Below are 18,569 nucleotides of genomic sequence, written 5' to 3' on the forward strand. Positions count from 1 at the left end.
TGAGAAGGACCAGGAAGATGGATAGTAGCCATCAAGGGAAAGACACTGACAGTTTCAGGGAACCAGGAAAGACCTCCTAGGTGATATTTGAGATGCATCTTGAATGAAGCCAGAGACTCTAAGACAAAGGCATGGGAGATAGCCAGTGAATAGGCATACAGATTGTAGAAGGAATATTGTGCGTGAGGAATATATCAAGTAAGTCAGTATGGTTGGAATATAGAGTTGTGTATGGAAGAAGACTAGAAAGAAAGAAGTAAGGTCATGAAGACAAGTTCTAGCTAGTCTCAAATGGTGGAAAGGGTAATATTTGAATAAAATGCTCAAATAAAGTACTCTGACTCAAAATCAGTCAAACTAACACCTCTTAAGGACCTCAGCTGGAAAAGGCCAAGGTCCCCCACTGCATACTAGGCCATATCCAGTTGTCCTGTTCTGTATCACTGGACCCAGATGGCTCTGGAGGTGAAAATGAGGCTGGTAACTTTGCACAGATCTCCCTCCCTCATTTAAATCCAATTCACTTTCATGTCATGGCATCACCTCCCTGATGTCATGGAACTATTTGGGAAGAAAAAACAATTCATACTGTTTTGGGAGCTGGGAGATCAATGGATCTTATCTTTTACCTTCACACTTGATGTCAAGGAGGAAACCATATCTTACCACCACAAGTTCCTCAATGACACTGTCAAAGACAGAAAGTTTGACTGGATAACTCATGGCTTCATCTATTGTAACACTTTTTATAGAATAATAAAAGTTGATTTACAATGACCTGCCCATTCTACTCCCCACCGCTTGCTATTCTTCTTGCTCTACCCAATAGCCTTCATGCTGTCAATTTCTACTTTACTATTTTGGAGTCTCCTTAACATAATTATAATAATACTTACCATTCACATAATGATGTTAAGGTTTGAATAGTGTTTTAAATATACTGATCCTCAGAACAATTATGAGGTAGATGTTACTTTATCCCCATTTTACAGAGACTGAAAGAGAATATTTGACTTGCACAAGCTAAGCGTCTGAAAATGAATTTAAGATCATGTCCTCCTTGCTCCAAGTCCAGCTGTATGTACAGCCACTATGTCCACCATGACATACTGCTTCTCTGTGGAACTGCAGAAGTAGAAGGTGGAAGCAAGACAGAAGACAGTGCACACTTGTATACACAAACACAACACACAAATACACAGAGGTTACATATTGTCTTTACAAAAACTTTGTGACTAATAAACAAGATTTTTTTTTCAGAAATCCCCTTCCAAAAAACTCAAGCCCATAGTAATTAGTCTCTGTCCCTCAGAAACCATTAAAAAAAACCTCTGAGTTTATGCATGTTATAAACTTGACTGCTAGAGAACTGAATTCCAAAGTTCAATTTTAGCTTTTCAAGTTGTCTGCCCTTAGATTTTACATTAACACAATGCATAACTCTTGAACAAGAGCTAACTTTGCATCTTAAGAGGTTTTTTTTTTATTAAGTTATCTAAAATGTGAACCAAATCCCCAAAGAAAAACTTAGCTCAGACGGATTTTAACCATCCAATTCAATAAGCATCTGTGACCCTTCTTGATGAGGCTGTGTGTGTGTGTGTGTGTGTGTGTGTGTGTGTGTGTGTGTAAAAGACATAAAGGTTTCTAGGGTGGCTAGGTGGCTCATGGAATAGAGCAATAGAGCACAGGCCCTGGAGTCAGAAGGACCTAAATTCAAATCCGGCCTCAGACAGCCTCAGACTCTTGACACACTAGTTGTGTGTCATTGGGCAAGTCACTTAACCCCAATTGCCCTACCTTCCCCTCCTCCCAAAGGCAATATATATATATATATATATATATATATATATATATATATATATAATTTGGGGCGTCCAGGTAGCACAGCGAGTAAGAGCACTGGCTCCAGTGTTGGGATGACCTGGGGATTGAATCCAAGCTCAGATACTTAGCACCACACCCAGAAATAACTGACCATGTAACCTTGAGCAAGTTACTTAACCCCGATTGCTTAAAAAAAAAAAAAGGCATAAAGGTTAGATAAGAACTAGTAAAAATAGTCCAGGCCCTTGTGAAGGTTACAGTTTAGTAGTAGGATAAAACATACAGAGATAACTATTCCACAAATTAATACAAAAGTGCATTTAAAGTGGGTGCACATATTATATTTGAAGATCCACAGGGGGAAAGAACCTAACAAATGGGGAGTGTGGCAGAGTACAGGGATATATCAAAAAGTTGGTAACACTAAAGTTGGACTTTAAAGGTTAAAAGAGAGGGCATTTGGGCTATAGAGAACAGCATAAGCAAAGGCTGGAAGTGGGGAGGAAAGCACAGGGTGTGTTTAGAAGACAAAGAATACTCCAATTTGAGAGAAGTTGGGTCTACTAGGATCGAATGGTAGAGTACTAAGCATGAGTATGAGATAAAGGTAAAAAAGTGGGGAGACTCTAGATGAGGGGTGGGGAACCTTCAGTCTCGAGTTCACATGTGGCCTTCTAGGTCCTCAGGTGTGGCCTTTTGACTACTTCCAAGTTTTACAGAACAAATCCTTATATTGAGGGTATTTGTTCCGTAAAGTTTGGATTCAGTTAAAGGGCCACACCACACCTGAGGACCTAAAAGTCCACAGGTGACCTGGAGGCAGAAGGTTCCCCACCCTTGCACTAGATTAATAATGGTCCTTAAACACTTGACTAAAAAGTATGAACTTTCCTCATTAGGGAATAATGAAACTCCAAGAAGTCACTAAAGTTACAGAAAGTAATGTAACCAGATCAATGCATAAGGAAAGCAGTTTTGGAAGCAATAAAAAGGTTAGATTTGGGGAAGGAAGGGAGAGAGTTCAGGTAGAAAGAAATGAGAAGAAATAAAAGGTTTATAATATATCACTTAATGAAGCAGCACATTAAAATGGAAAAGGCTTTGGATTTTATCTCAGAGGACTTAGGTTCATATCCTTCCTCTGTTCTCTTCTATATATACAATGCTAGGAATATCACTTAAATTCTCTGGGCTTCAGTTTTGTCAACTAGAAAATTAAGGGGTTGGAGCAGATGACCTGAAGCTCTTTCTAGCAATGCATCAAAGAATCATAGCACATAGCTTCATCTATCCAAAGCTGGAATGGACCTCCGAGACCATCTGGTCCAATCCTCTCATTTTAGACATAAGGAAACTAAGGTTACACAGGTATTAAGCATTACACATGTGATTTGAATGTGGGTTTTCTGACTCTCAAGCTACTGTATTTTTCACTATGCCACAATCCTATGAGATTTCTTAATTTGCTTTCTTAAAAAAAATCTGAAAATTAGAGATAGTTTAGAGAGAAATATCTAATAATCAGTAAAAATCACACATGCCCCCTACAATAAGTAATTTATCCCTTCATGAATCTCCCAGTCATTTCTGCTGTATCTTTCCTATGAGATTATCACATTCTGATTTAAATTTTAAGTATACACACACATGTATTACCCTCCTCCTGGACAATTAGCTACTTAAGGAAGAAAATGAGCATCTACTAAGTACCTACTACATCCCATGTACTGTGCTAAGTGCTTTACAAATATTCAATTTAATACTCACCACAACCCTACAGGGCAGATGCTATTATCTTCCACATTTTAGAGTTGAAAAACTGAAATAGGGATTATATGACTTGCCTTGGGTTACATAGCTATTAGTATCTGAGGCTGGATTTGAACTCAGGACTTCTTGACTCAGGGCTCAGGACTCTATCTACTACTCTACCTAGCTACCTCAGAGAAAAACTAGGCCATTTTTCTATCTTTAAATTCTAAGACTCCCTATATGGAAACTAGCCACTGAAGTTTATTGAATGAAATGAAAATAGTCCAATATCAAGCAGAGTTCCTTGCATATAAATAGTAGTAACTTACCTTGCCCCCATATTGAAAAAGGAGTAAGATATTTCCTTAAGAGTACTATATCTTTTAAAGTCACAAGCGCAAAAACTACCAAAGTTTCCAAAGTATTAAACTAGCCCACAATGCTAAATTACTTGGTGATCATGCTTGGTTGGGGGGAGGAAAGGTTATAAAAAGCAGGACTACATCTTTCTTTTGATTCTTTCTAAAGGTCCCAATTTAATCCTTATACAAAGTGAATCTCAGCCATGGAGGATAAGGAAATTTACTAAATCTCATTTAGAAAGTACATATTTCAAAATAATTACATCTACTTAATAACAAACAGACTAAAACATGATATAGTGAATAGAGGACTAGTCTTGGAGTTAGGAAAACCTGACTTCAAGCATTACCAATGACACTTGCAAGGTTACATCAGCAGTAGTAGTAGTAGTGCAGCAAGTATATAAACTATAGAGTACCTGCTGGTCAGTTCAAAGTCATGATGGATATGGTTTCCATATTGAGAATTCCCTGATCTATTTTGCTTTCTTTTGGATAAGGGAAAAAAAGGGGAAGAAGGGAAGTGAAATGATACCTTAAGACATTAAAAACCACACTCATATCACCTAGGTAGAACATTTTCTTAGCCACTAAAATACATTGTCAAAGTTGGCAAAATTGTTGATAGTTGATTGTTGGCAAAATTCAATCCAGTTGTTCTAAAGCATTTAGAAACATAGGAAAAGTGCCTCTCCTAATTCTGTTTCTCTCCTCTTTACAGGAGGTATGGTACATAGGAAAGAAGCATGAGACTAATGGCAGAATGGCAAAGAAAAAAAGGAAGCACTAGCCAAGAATATGCTTAGGAAAAATTTTTCACAGTACATAACATTCCTGTAATAAGTCAAGATCATTGATATTGTCAACTAACTGATTTAGAGATGCCCAGGATAATTAACTGTCTCTGTAAAGCACGTGTTTCCTGAGAATTGGCAGCAAAACATACAAGCTCCTCTCTATAAACTGGCAAGTTGGCTAAAGTTTGGATGACTGAAAACTAAAACCTCAGTCATCTGTTGATCATGTTTATGTGCCAAAGCCTTAAGTGCTCCCTGCATCTGGCAGCAAGAAGAGGCTTTTCCCAAGCACTAGACTAAGGTCCCTGCAGTTCATTCATTTCCACTGATTAGATAATTTCCTTTGTTCTTGAAGGACATTACCCTTTCCTACCTGGAGAATATAAAAGTAAAGTGTTTGGCAAAAACATTTGTCTTAACTTCTCTCTGTAAATAGAGATCTTCATCAAACTTTGTCAGCAACATTTTGACTCCCTTACTCCTCTCTTCCTTTCCTCCTCTTATACCGGCCTTATTGGGATGGTCAAAGATCATCACTTGAGTCACACTTACCCCTAACATCTGGTGGAGATAATAATACTCTGGTCCTTGGTAATACAGCAGGAAGGTTTTCCAAAAAAGGAGGACATTGACAGAGAGCCAGATGAGCTAAAAAAAAAAACAATCAAGACAAAAGAAACAAACAAACAAACACCAAGTCAATGAAATCCATAAGCAAAAACTAGAGTGAAGGGGGCGGCTAGGTGGCGCAGTGAGTAAAGCGCCGCCTGGAGTCAGGAGGATCCGAGTTCGGTTCCGGACTCAGACACTTAACACCCATACAAAAAAACTTGCCATATAGCCTTGGGCAAGTTATTTAACCCCAACTGCCCTCCAAAAGGCTAAAAAAAAAAAAAAAAAACTAGAGCACATCACCATCACTTGTGATTTCAATAAACCAAAAAGCCAAATATTAGAAAATAAAAGGACCCTAGTCAAGTTCTCTACACTGTAAACATTTTAGATCCAAACAGGCTTTCTGAGGCATGGGCAGGTTTCCATTCCTATGTAATGCCACACAAAGTTTAGAACTACCAAAAAACTTTATACATCATCCAGTCTATTCCTTCCTTTATAGATGAAGAAACTAAGGTTTAGGAACCTTACTTTAGGAAGTAGTTGCCACTTGCCTAGGGTCACATAGGGAATAAATTGCGCTGATGGCATTTAGACCCAGATCCTGTAATGCTAATCCAGTGCTCTTTCCTAGACTTCATTTGCAGGATTTGAGACCCTGAGGCACCCGCACATGTCTAACTTCATCCCCATTTACAAATATACGAGACTTTTACTGCTGTTAGAAGAATGAAGAAAACAAATACAGTAGGGAATTATTAAAAGAGCTGATCAACAGAAAAGAGAAATATTCACATGGCAGTGCCCACTTTACACTCTCAACATTCTCCTCCAGGAGAAGACAGTGGAGTTAAACTTTACATAAGGAACAAGAGTCACTTAAATGTAAATTAGCATATCATTGTATGCATAAAATAATGCAGAGGGAGAGAAACTGTTACTCCTAGAAGATACACATCTCTTTTTTTAAAAGTTATGCTAGCAACACTTTCAATTAGTAAACGCCCCATTATACTCCCACTCTAATAGAAACACAAAGAATCAAAACTTTTCAATTGACAGAAGGGAAAAGAAGGGCAAAGCCCCCCATCCTACCAGGCAGAGGTGTTTAACCCCTTCGTTTGCTAACCAGCTCCTCCACGATAAAGCCATGCTGCAGCCCCCCCAGGCCAGCCCAACGAAAGGACCTGCGAGATCACCGACAGCAGTTTTTGCAGCTGTTGCAGTTGTGGGAGGGGGGGAGGGGGAGCAGGAGAAAGGGAAGAATAAAGACAAGCAGGGTGGGGGAAAGAGAGAGGCGGAGAGTTGGAACACAGCGCGGATCTAGTCTTCTGATTGGATCAAAGCCTGTATGTGGCTTCTTCCGCCGCCTGGGCTCCCAGGGAGGCTGCTCCCATAGCCAGCTTGCCTTCTTGCCGGCTTGACCTCTCCTTGCCGTCCTGGCTTCTCTTGGGCTCTCAGCTTGGCCGGCTCCGCTTTTGCCTGCTCTCACTTTGTCTCCGAGGTACAGTCTCGGTCGCTCGTAGCTGCAGAAGCAGCCGCAACAGTGGCGTGGCAGCAGCTGGAGCTCCCTCCTTCCTCCCTCTCTGTCTCTCCCTCCCTCCCTGCACGGAAGCGCCCGGACCCCTTTGTCTAGGCAGGGTCTCGCTCTGTTGTTTCTGTTCTAGATGTCCCAGCCTCGGAACCAGGAGACGTCCCTCTAGCTGACTCGGACCTAGCCTCGGGGGCTCCAAAATATGAATGATGATAATGGCAAAGACAATAAAATGGGGACAGCTTGATTCCGTCTTCCCTCCACCTCCTCTTTTCCCTTCCTGTCCTTTCTTGCGTTGACCCAACCAAGTTCTCCTTTACTTCTTCCAAAACAGTCTAAGATGTGGGAGTAGAGCGAGGGAAATTAGAGCCGGAAATCGCCTTTTGTGTTCAAGCTTCCCCCTTCCCCTGGCCGCCCCACAGCAATCCCTCAGCCTCTAATAGCAGCCGCTGGAACTATCACCACCAGTCTACACTCACCTTCCTCCCCCACCTCCTTAGTTACTCAGAAGGCAGCTTGTAACACTTTAAAACAGAAGAGCTCTTCATGGTGAAAGTTCACTTTCTAGGTAGCAAGGGACGGGGGTTGGGGGTGTCTAAGCATGTATCATTCCCCCCCCCCCCGCAATAACAATACAGGCATTCATTTCTCAGGTTAAGGAACCACTCCCTAAGGGACCCATCTGTTCTGGACCTAGGCGCTGTCCCAAGTGTTCACTTGAGAGGGGGCAAAATGTACCCGACACTAAAGAGAGAGAAGTTAGGCCCAGGGACACAATGAAGACAGGGTGGAATTGGAGTCAGAAAGAGCTGAATTTGAATTCTGTCCTAGAAGTTCCCTAGCTGTGTTACCCTAGGCAAGTCACTTAGCCTCTCTGTGCCTCAGTTTCCTCACCTGTAAAATTGGTGTGATATAACTACCTGACAGGGTTGCTGTGAAGATAAAAAGAGATAACATGTCGATCATATTGTAAACCTTCAAATGTCATATCAGTGCTAGCTATTAATATTCTTGTTAATTTTGCCACCCCATTCATAAATGTAAAATTGCTTAAACCTTAGTTTGTTATTCCAAGCCTTGTTCTCCTCAAGGGGCAAGTAAAATTGGTATTCAATACACAATGTTAATTTGGCATAAGACAGGCAGTTGTTTCCTACACAAAAAAGAAAGGCTAAACATAAAAAACTCACAGAACATAGTGAAAGAAAATTACTTAAAAGCAGATTCAGTAATTTTACTTAAAACTATTGTTAGAATCTTCTGAGAGGTTAACCCAAACCTCAACAAATTATAAAACACTATTCAGAATACTGATTAAACACTTTACAATTCACCTTAGTTCTACACTATTTTCCTCAAAGTCAATGGCTACTCTCTACCCAGGCCAGGGGTTTTGTCTGCTCTTCTAAACCGTATTCAATCCTCCATGAAGAAATTCTCCTTACTGACTGTCAGTTGAATCTACAATGTCATTTCTAAGACTGAACAAATTCATCTCAACGTTGATCCTTAGTCACCTAGCCAAGAACAGAACCATGAAGTGGAAAAATCAATCGGGGAGCCAGACAAAAGCTGGTTTTCTGGAGTGCCGCTACTGTAACTATTACTGTGCTACCAGGATGAGAAAAGGCATGTCCAAAAACCCATCCCATACAGGAAGTCTTGGAGTTACATAATGCCACCTGGAGGGTCAAAAAAAGAGAGGGACATCTGGAAGCTGAGGTTGTTTCCCACACACACACACACCTTTTAACAGCTGCGCCAAAGGATGGAGGAAATCAAGGAATCACTCAGGATTTCTGTGTCATACCAAAGTGACAAGTGCTTTCAGCCCTGGGGCCCCACATGGCCAAAAAGACCCATGTGATGAATCACAATGTCCCTGGAGTCCATGGAAGTTTTCAAGAAGCTCTGCTATACATTATTAAACACTTATTAATCAACTACTACATATATAGTACCAAGTATGCAAATTTTAGCACTTATTCCAAAAAATTATTAACTTTTTTAAACATCCAGAAGGTGGAAACACGCAACAGTTATGCCAAGTGTGAAATCACTACAGGTTAGATCGAGTAAAATGGTAGCTATCTGGGACTTACTTTAGCAGGAAATAGGATGTGAATATCAAAAAGGTAGGGAAGCTAAAGAATACAATCTGGTCACTGCTTTAAGGATACTTGGTTACAGCAGTGGGTCTAAGTCAAGGGTGGGGCAACTTTAACCTTGAAATCACATGTCCCTCTAGGTCCTCAAGTGGGGCCCTTTGACTGAATCCAAACTTCACAGAACAAATCCAAAACTTGGACTCAGTCAAAAGGCCAAGTGCTAGAATTAAGTGAAGGGGGAATATATATATATATATGTCTATATCCTTAACTCTATCAACATCAGAAAAACAGGCTGACCATATCTATATGTGGACCAGTCTAGAATTTCATAATGGTGTTCTATAAATTTTAGCAATGTCAATATGCAGGGCATTATAAAACCAAGCATGCTGATAATTACAAAAGACTGGGAGTTAACTAACCAGGGTTTTTTTCCTAACTCTGGTCCTTCCCAAAATATGATCTGAAGCAAATTATTTTGGATTTATAGGCCTCCCCCTTTTATTTTTCATCATTAAAATCAAGTTTAGGCCTAAAAAAAATTGAATTTAGGAGTAGGAACTATTCAAGGTCCCTTGCAGATCTAGATATCTTTAGCTATTCCTGTGGTCACTTTGAATACTAGGTTGTAAGTCTGCCAAATTTTATCCTCATAATGCCTCTTACTCATGGTAAGGACTAAATAGATGTCTATTGAATGAAAGAATAATTTTTTTCTACCTATATACTGATTTGCACAAGTGCTCAAAATGAAATTATGTTTTATTTACTAAACTGAGATTTTCCTTTGTGCTGAAGTTCTGTATTTGATTCCTCTTAGAGTTAAAAAAAAAATTCTATACCATTGGCAGCCCACTCACCCCCAAATAATAATAGTGGCATCTTAGGTAGAATTAATAAAAACAATGTCCAGAACAAGTGAGACAATAGTCAAATCAAGGCAATGAGTATTTATTAAGTAACAACTATCGACCAGTCACTGTGCTAAGTACTAAGATTTCAAAGAACAAAAGACAGTCCCTGCCCTCCAGGAGCACACAATCTAATGAGAGAGATAACATGCAAATCAATATGGACAAACAAGGTAGATAATAATATATAATAAATGTGAGATAATCAATAGAGTGAAAGTACTAGAATTAAGGAAGACCTGGAAAAGTTTCCTTTAGAAGGTAGACAAGGACTTGAAGAAAGTCAAGGTATCCTGGAGGCAAAGATGAGATCTCTCTCCTCATCTCCCAGTTCTAGGCATGGGGGAGAGTCAATGAAAATACACAATCAAGAGATGGAGTATCATGGAAGGAACAGCAAGGAGACCAATTTTAATGTATGGGGAGGAAAAGGATAGATAAGGAGTGAGGTATAAGAAGTTTGGAAATTTAGTAGGAGGTCAGATTATGAAGGGCTCTAAATGCCAATTAGAGAATTCTTTATTTGATCCTCAAGGTAATGGGGAGCCAATGGAGTTTATTTAATAAGGGAGAAGTTTACGTGGTTGGACCTGTACTTTAGGAAGATCAATTTAATAGTTATATGGAGAATTTTTTGAAGCTGGGAAAGACTTGAGGCAGGTTAACCCACTACCAGGCCATTGCAATAGTCCACAAATAGGGTAACAAAGGCCTGAGTTATCATTGTTAGAGGGGAGAAGAGGAAATACACTAGAGACATTTCAAAGGTAAAACTGACTGAGAGGGTGATTGTATCTTCAACAGTCATAGGAAAGAAAGGGAGAGGGAAGGGCTTTGGTGGGAAAGAAAATTATTATTGGATATGTTGAGTTTAAGACATCTATGGGACATTCAGTTCAAGATGAACAATAGGAGATGTATCTAATGCTTATGATTGGATAGATTACTTAAGGATCATCAGCATAGAGATGATTGGATCCAAGGCAGCTGATGAGAAAACCAAATCAAATGTATAGAGGAAAAAGAGAAGAGAACCCAGTTAAGAGCCTTGAATTACACCCATAATTAGTGGGAGGAGTGACATGGAGGAAGACCCTCGAAAAATGAGCCTAAGAAAGAAAATTCAGATAGGAGGAGAACCATGATAAACAGTGTCACAAAAACCTAGACAGAAGAAATACCAATGAGAAGAAGGTGATCAAGAATGTCAAAAGTTGCAGAGAAGTCAACTAGGATGAGGACTGAGAAAAGGCCATTAGATGATGTCAATTACAGGATTGTTGAAAACTCTAGAGAGAACAGTTTCAGTTTAAAAAAAATGAGGTCAAAAGCCAGAATATAGAGTCAAGAAGATAGTGAGGGGAAAGGAAGTGGAGTTATAATATGCTCATGGCCTCCTCAAAGAGTTTAGTCACAAAAGGGGGAAGGGATATGGGATGATGCTAATGGGAAGAGAAGGAATGAAAGGATGAAGTGAGGGTTTTTTCAGGAAGGAGGAGACTCAGGTATGTTTGTAGGCAGTTGTAAATGACCAACATATAGGGAGAGACTGACGATAAATGAAGAAATGGAGATGACATGGTGGCAATCTGCTAGGGGATGGGATGGGAAGGGATCACTGTGCTATAGAGGGTTTTCTTTGGCAAGGAGACAGGACATTTCTTCATAAGAGACAGGGGTGAGAGAGAGATAGTGGTAGAAGGCATCTGGGGGTGTGAGATGAGGAGAAAGGGAAAAGAGGGAGTTCTAGGTAAAAGACCTCAATTTTTTTCATTGAAATATGAAGCAAGGTTCTCACCAAAGGGGGTATGGGGTGGTGGGGAGAAGTCATGTGCTCTGGCTTGGTCCAATACACTTGTAGTATTGTGTCTAGTTCTGGGCCTTATATTTTATGAATGTAATAACAAGTTAGAGCATGTACAGTAAAGAACAACCAGGATGGTGAGAGACTTACAAAAAACTTCCCTAAATATTTGAACATTTTCCCAATATCTTGTTCAGGGTATTCAGGTTTGGGTACTAGTGGATTTGATGATCTGTGTTTCTTTACACTCTAGTACTTAATAATTGTACAATGAATTATAAAGATGCCTCCTACACACATACACAATGGAATGCATTAATTTATTGCTTTTCCTCTGATACAGAGCTATTGTACATGTAATAACCATAAGTCTACATACAGAGATAATGAGGATAACATTGTAATCAATAGAACTATTAGAAATCAAATGAATGTTAATATATAATAAGAAGAAGGTTGAATTTGAAAACTAATAAGTGTCTGAGGGTTGGTAGATGGGCAAGCTGGTGTCTTGAGGAAGGTTATGAGTTCAACCAACAGAAGTCATGCATTCTTTTCTTACCTTGCCCCATCCTATTCCACAACTATGACTCCAGCCTTCAGTCTTTTTGCCAGCATCCTGAAAGCTTTCTAATGCTCATTTTCTCCTTTGCTGTCTTCATTTCATATCTTATGTATGGCCCTTATTCACTTCCTTTTCCTTTTTTTTCTTTTTGACCCCAAGAAATAGAAAATTTTTAAAATATGTGGATTTGGGAGATGATATTGACAAGAATGGGTGGCATCTATGAGAAATGATATAATAATAATAATATATTCCTTAAAAATTGCTAAATACTTTGTTACCTCATTTTGTCCTTACAACTCTGAGATATATTCTATGTGTTATATATTTTAATATATATTAATTAATATATTATAACTTTATATACAAATAAGGGAGAGAGAAATGAAGCAACTAGCTGAGGATCATATACTCAGTGAAGTGTGTGACAGGATTTAAACACAGGTTTTCTAGACTTTAAGTGCAGCATTCTATTCACTGTGCACCTAGTTGCTTTTAAAAAAGAAGGGAGGGAGGCTATGGAGTGAGGGTAACAGAAATGAGTATTGATTACCACTTCATCATGAAGGTAATAAAAAATTTTAAATGGAGAAGTTAGGTTAACTTCTCTTATAGGATTATAAATTGACTAACAAAAATAAATCAAGAAAGAAATTGTTATGGCTGAAATAAATGAGTACAATGTCAAAGAGAATGGGAAACTGCAATTATAAAATGACATAGATGCACAGAGAATTCACAGACCAACTCTTATTTTTTAAGCCATGTACAAAACATAGAAACCAGGGGAAGTGAATTGAAAAAAGAAAAAAAGAGGTGTAATAATAGCAGCAATAATAATAGTTCACAATTATCAGAAGTTGGCAATGAAGTCTATGAATAAAAAAAATATGTTTTGACCTATATGGGGGATAAGAAGAGGATCAAAGAAGTAATAAGATCATCCCTTGGATGGATTGGATGGTGATAATGAACTATAGATAGAATACAGTACATATGAACTCTTGTTTTGCTTGTTTTCTCTACTCAAGAACACTATCTGAAGTGTAGGAGAAAGAACAAAATTCTCAAATTCTATTAGGTATACAGTAGGGTGGATTCTTTTTTCAAATATCTATTGGACTAGACTGCACTGATTTCCCTCCCAACTCTGAAATTTGGCGATTTTTATTATTCCTTGAATTGTGGGGGCATGGCGCAATGGAAAGACCACTGACCTTAGAGTCAATGAGCCTGAGCTAAAACCTAACCGACCAAAATTTACTACTGGTACCTCCATTTCCTCATGTGCAAAAAGAGAGAAATTGGAATAAATAACAAGGTCACTTCTAGCTCTAAAGCTAGGATTCTATGATAAGAGGTTGGTAGTAAACAAGCACCTGGCTGCCTTGAACAAACTAAGTCATCAGGTATGGATGAACTGTTTCCCGGAGTACTGCAATAACTGACTTTTATGAATGCTAAAGTGGCTGAGTGAACTTTGAATAATCAAAAAGAAGTACTGAGAGCTAAACATGAACAAATATACTGGTCTTCAAAAAATAACAAGTAGATGAGTGATTCAGATCATAAACTAGTGAGTTTGACTTTGGTTTCCTGGAAAAAAATATAAGCACTATTGTTTAAAAAAAAAATTATTTGCAAAAAAATTTTGCAAGGGATGAGGTAAACATTAAGATCCAGAAATGATTCATCAAATCAAATCAGGCTGAGCCAAATACATTTTGCATTTTTGACAGGGTTACTTGATTAGTCAATCAGGGGAGTGTCAAAGGCATAGATAACATACCTGTATTTTATCAAGGCTTTTGACAAAGTCTTTCATCACACATTAGTGCAGAAGATTAAAAGATGAGAGCAGGATAATGATACAATTATGTGAATTCTGACCTGCTTGAATGATGAAACTCAAAGAATAGTGATTAACAGATTGATTTATCAATCTGAAGGAAGTGCCCTAGGGAACTTTCCCTTTGGTATGCCAAAGACTTGTATGAAGATATAAAATTCACTGAGCACAAGAAGTTGTCAGTTGCCAACTTAATTGATAACAATCAGAATACCAAAAAAAATTTAAAACCTTGACAAACTTGAATAATGAGTTAAATAAGATAAAGCTTAATAAAAATAAATGTCATTTGTTTAAGTATTGGATAGAGGAAAATGCCTAGGCAATAGTTCATTTTTTTTAATGGGGGATTTTAATGAACTTCAGACTCAAACAAAGGTTATCACCATATCATGATCTCCAAAAGAAAAAATGCTTTCTTCAAAATGTTGATAAATCCATGGTTTCATTGGGATTAATAATCCCTTCATTGAAACAGATAGCAACAAATCTATATCTTCTCAGCTGAATCTTTTTTTTCCAGTGACAGAGCAAAGAGACTTGGCTGGGGTGGTGATAGAGTGTACTGTGGCCAGGTAGGCTCTCTTGGGTATATTGTCAAACTAAGTAAACATTTACATCTTGGAAAGAAGCAAATGCTACAAATCAGAGCTTGGTTTATTGTTTGGTTGATCATCTGGATTTAAGAAAATGATAGAGAAAAATGTGAATGATAAAGATTAAATTTAGGAATATGTCATGAATACATCCCCCCCATAATGTTTTTAAACATTTAACATTGACCATGAAACTTATTCTATTTGGCTTCAGAATGAATTAGGAGCATGGGGAAGGCATTGTACAAAGGTTTTTTTTTTCACCTAGGAAAACTTCCTAAGAACTGGAGCTATCTGAAAAAACAAAGCTCTGCCTCCAAAAGTTAAGGATTCCCTATTGCTTGAAGTCCTTATGTCAAAATGGCATGAATGGTTATCAGGGATGACAGAGAGATTATTCCTGGTCTGTTCAGAGTCAGACTTAGATGATCCATTTCTTGCCCAAGGTCACACAGGTAGTAAATATCAAAGACCAAATTTAAGCCCATATTTATCTGATTCCAGAGCACTGCTTCCTAGTTCCTTCTTTGTACTCTATTTACAAGCAGGCACTCATGAGAAACACAAATCACTCACTTGATTGCTACCCTAGAGAATCTTAAATTCTGTGGGGGATGCAGGAGGAGAAGGGAGAAACAAGACATTTACCCAAGTGAAAATAATTAAAGAAAAAGCTAGGAAAGTAGCATAACATAGTAGAGAGGTTGTCATGTGCAGAATGGTTGCCTAAGCTATTTGAATCAGTTCCTGTGCCAGCTGGTCTTGGTTAGCATTTTTTGTTTGTTTGCTACAAGCGTTCTACTGGGGCAAGGAAAGAGGCAGAATACATTGAAAAAAATGACTGTGTTAAAAAAAAAAAAAAACAAAGAAACCAGCAGCTCTTTAAAAACAGAGAAATTAGAGACATCTTTTTTGGGGGGGACGTGAAACTTGCCTCAAATACCTGGATCTCAGACTCATCTCTTCTAGTAATAAGATGTGTGAGCTTGGGCAAATTACTTTTTTGTATCTGAAACTCAGTTCCCTAATCTGTAAAATGGTGATGAGACATATTCTATCTACCTTATAGAATAGTGAAGATGAAATGAGAAAATATTTTTGAAGAAATCTGTAAAACCTTGAAGACCTATATAAAGTTATGATGGGACCTCCTCTAAATCCTTTGGAGTTCCCTTGTAGAAACAGAGGTTAGCTGACTCAGGGTCTCAAACCTAGATCTTCCAAACTCCAGGTCAAGCACTCTATGAGCTAAACCTCATTTATAAATGGAAATATAAATTGTTAAATTACCATATTCAGACTACAAACTCTAATTTTCTGAGAAATTTTCTGGTTAGCTGTCTGCACAAGGCTGATCATACGTTGCCCCATCTGCCTTTGCCCCTAAGCAGGAGGTGGCTACATTCAAAATGATGACGTGTCTGGCTACTGACCATGGCATCTTGCAGTATTTTGGCTTGTGTGTCCACCTCCAGGCATTGTGCAGACAATGACATAACAATTCCCAGATGATTGTTTGGGGTTGTCGGGTTTGGATTTTGTTTTGTTTTTGCTCATGTTTTTCTGAAAGAAACTTCCCAAGGGACTGGGACAGTATTCTAACACCTGTTTATAAGATTCCTTTTGCATTTTCAAGCATAGCTGTAGAAAATTGAGAGAAAAAGATTGGGCATATTCCATGATGGAAAATCATTCCAGCCTGTAACTCAATAAGGACAGGTTCCACTTATACAGCATGTTACAGTTACCAAAAAGCTTCACATACATTATCTTACTTTGCACATAGCAACAAGCCTGTCAGGTGGATTACTCCGTGGTTATTATTCCTGTTTGATGGTAGAGAAAACTGAGTTTCAGAGGTGTTAAGAGACTCTCATCCAGCCCCTTCATTTTACAGATGAAAATCAGAGTTTTAGTCATTTATCCAAGGTACCGGGGTAAATTGATGAGAACACTTGGATTAGACATGAAATCTCCCAATTCTCAGTACATCTTTATTTTGACTACAACATTCAGATTTGCCCAAAATTGCTTATGTAGGTAAGCACTGGGAGAGGAGAGAAACAAGCATTTATTAAGTATTTACTATGCTCCAGGCACTGTGCTAAGCACTTATGAAATAACTCTCTTACTTGATCAACTACAACTTGATCAACTACAACCCTAGGAGGTACATGTTGTTTTTATCTCCATTTTATAATGAGGAACCTGAAGCAGTTAATTGACTTGCCCTGGGCCACCCAGCTAGTGAGTGTATGAGGCCAGATTTCAACTAGAGTCTTCTTGACTCTAGGCCCAATTCTCTACCCATGTACCACCTACCTCCCATGGATATGAATTAAAGTCTTCTTATTCCAAATCTAATTGTATTTCTTGATGACTTCTCAACTAATTATATTCTTACATTATAACTTCAAGAGCTTTTTTTTAAAAAAGCTTCAACCTATATTTGATGTTTGCTAGAGGCCAGATTTAATGATGTGTATGAGGCATGGCATACTGGCACTATTTCTCAATCTGAGAAGGGAAAGAGTCAAATCTAGTCTACTTGCCAATGAAGTTAAAATGTAGGCCACTAGAAATTCAAAGTCAATAGAAACTTTATTTTTCAAGTACATACCAAGGTGTATCAAAGATACTAAGTCTTATAGACAGTTGCCCACAGAGAGTTAAATGTTATAGTGGATAGATTTCCAGAATTGAAGTCATGAAGACTTGGGTTCAAATATTGCTCTGGCTATATAAGTATAAAAATATGTGTAGCAACTCATTTTATCGTAGCAAAGAAGTAGAAACAGGGGGGATACCCATCAATTGGGGAGCGTCTGAACAAGTTATGGGATTTAAATGTGATGGAATATTATTATGCTATAAGAAATCATGAAGGGGGAGAGCCAAGATGGCAGAGTAGAAGCAGGTCTTCCCCACGACTCCAGCTTCGACCTACCCCAATCCATGTAAAAGGGGATTCTGAACAAACTTTGGAGCTGCAGAACCCACAAAATGACACAGAGAAGCTAACCTCCCACTGAAGATAGCCTGGCAGGCCATGAGGAATGGGCCAGCACAGCACCCTGGGAGCTGAGCCCAGGCCTCCATGAGCTGGAGGACCAGCCACTGGCCAAAGAACTCCAGATCACCAGCAGCTGTAGCCATTTCCAGATTTATCAACACATAGGTGCAAAGGACAAAGGGAGAGGTCAGTGCAGTGTGGACTTTGGGACCAGTAGTTATGAGTGTGTCAGCTTTTTCCCCCAAGGTAAGAAGCCTCTGAGATGCCTTGGATCAGCCTGCACCACATTGTAGCTTCAGCTCCTGGCCTACAGACTGTAGGGGGACCAAGCAACCAGTCTGAGGGGTAATTGCTCTTGTTTTAACCTGCTTGGATCTGGATTGCAGTCTAGAGTGTAGGTCCTGGGGTGTGTAGCCAGCTTGCCAGAGTGTGTGGAGGCCTCAGAGAGGGCACCCAACTAATACCTCCGGCAGCTGAGAAAACCCCAGCATTTGGGACGAAAACTCCCCTGTCTGGTGGCAAAATCCTACTGTGGCAAAAAAAAGCCCAAAAATCAAGTAATTGAATGGCAACATGACCAGGCAAAGGAAATAAAGCAAACAGAAGAATCCAACATTAGACTCCTATTTTGGGGACAAAAAGGAGCAAAACATGGAACAGGAAGAAGACAGTGAAATCAGAACTCCTGCACCAAAAGCTTCAAAGGAAAATAAGAGCTGGTTACAGGCCATAGAGGACCTTAAGAATAACATAAGAGAAGTGGAGGAAAAATTGGGAAGAGAAATGAGAACAATGCAAGAAAATTACAAAATGAGAGTCAACAACCTGACTGA

General features: G+C 38.9%; 1 protein-coding gene across 3 annotated transcripts in view; it reads right to left on the bottom strand.

The window, feature by feature from the left end:
- NOX4 (NADPH oxidase 4) overlaps positions 1-7,263 on the bottom strand; it is a 258,114-nt gene extending 250,851 nt beyond the window's left edge. The window contains exons 1-2 of one of the 3 annotated variants that reach the window (XM_069071048.1): positions 6,449-7,263; positions 5,291-5,386 (exon numbers count right to left, since the gene is read on the bottom strand). In XM_069071048.1, coding sequence (XP_068927149.1) covers positions 5,291-5,386; positions 6,449-6,505 — 153 coding nt within the window. In that variant the 5' untranslated portion in view covers positions 6,506-7,263. The remainder of the gene's footprint in view (positions 1-5,290; positions 5,387-6,448) is intronic. The other 2 variants (XM_069071047.1, XM_069071049.1) reach the window with 2 other exon arrangements.
- Between the last annotated feature and the right edge of the window lie 11,306 nt (positions 7,264-18,569).

This window comes from Petaurus breviceps, unplaced genomic scaffold, assembly GCF_028583685.1.
Source record: "Petaurus breviceps papuanus isolate PSGF00001 unplaced genomic scaffold, PetGlider_PUasm1.0 90823, whole genome shotgun sequence".
NCBI lineage: Eukaryota > Metazoa > Chordata > Mammalia > Diprotodontia > Petauridae > Petaurus > Petaurus breviceps.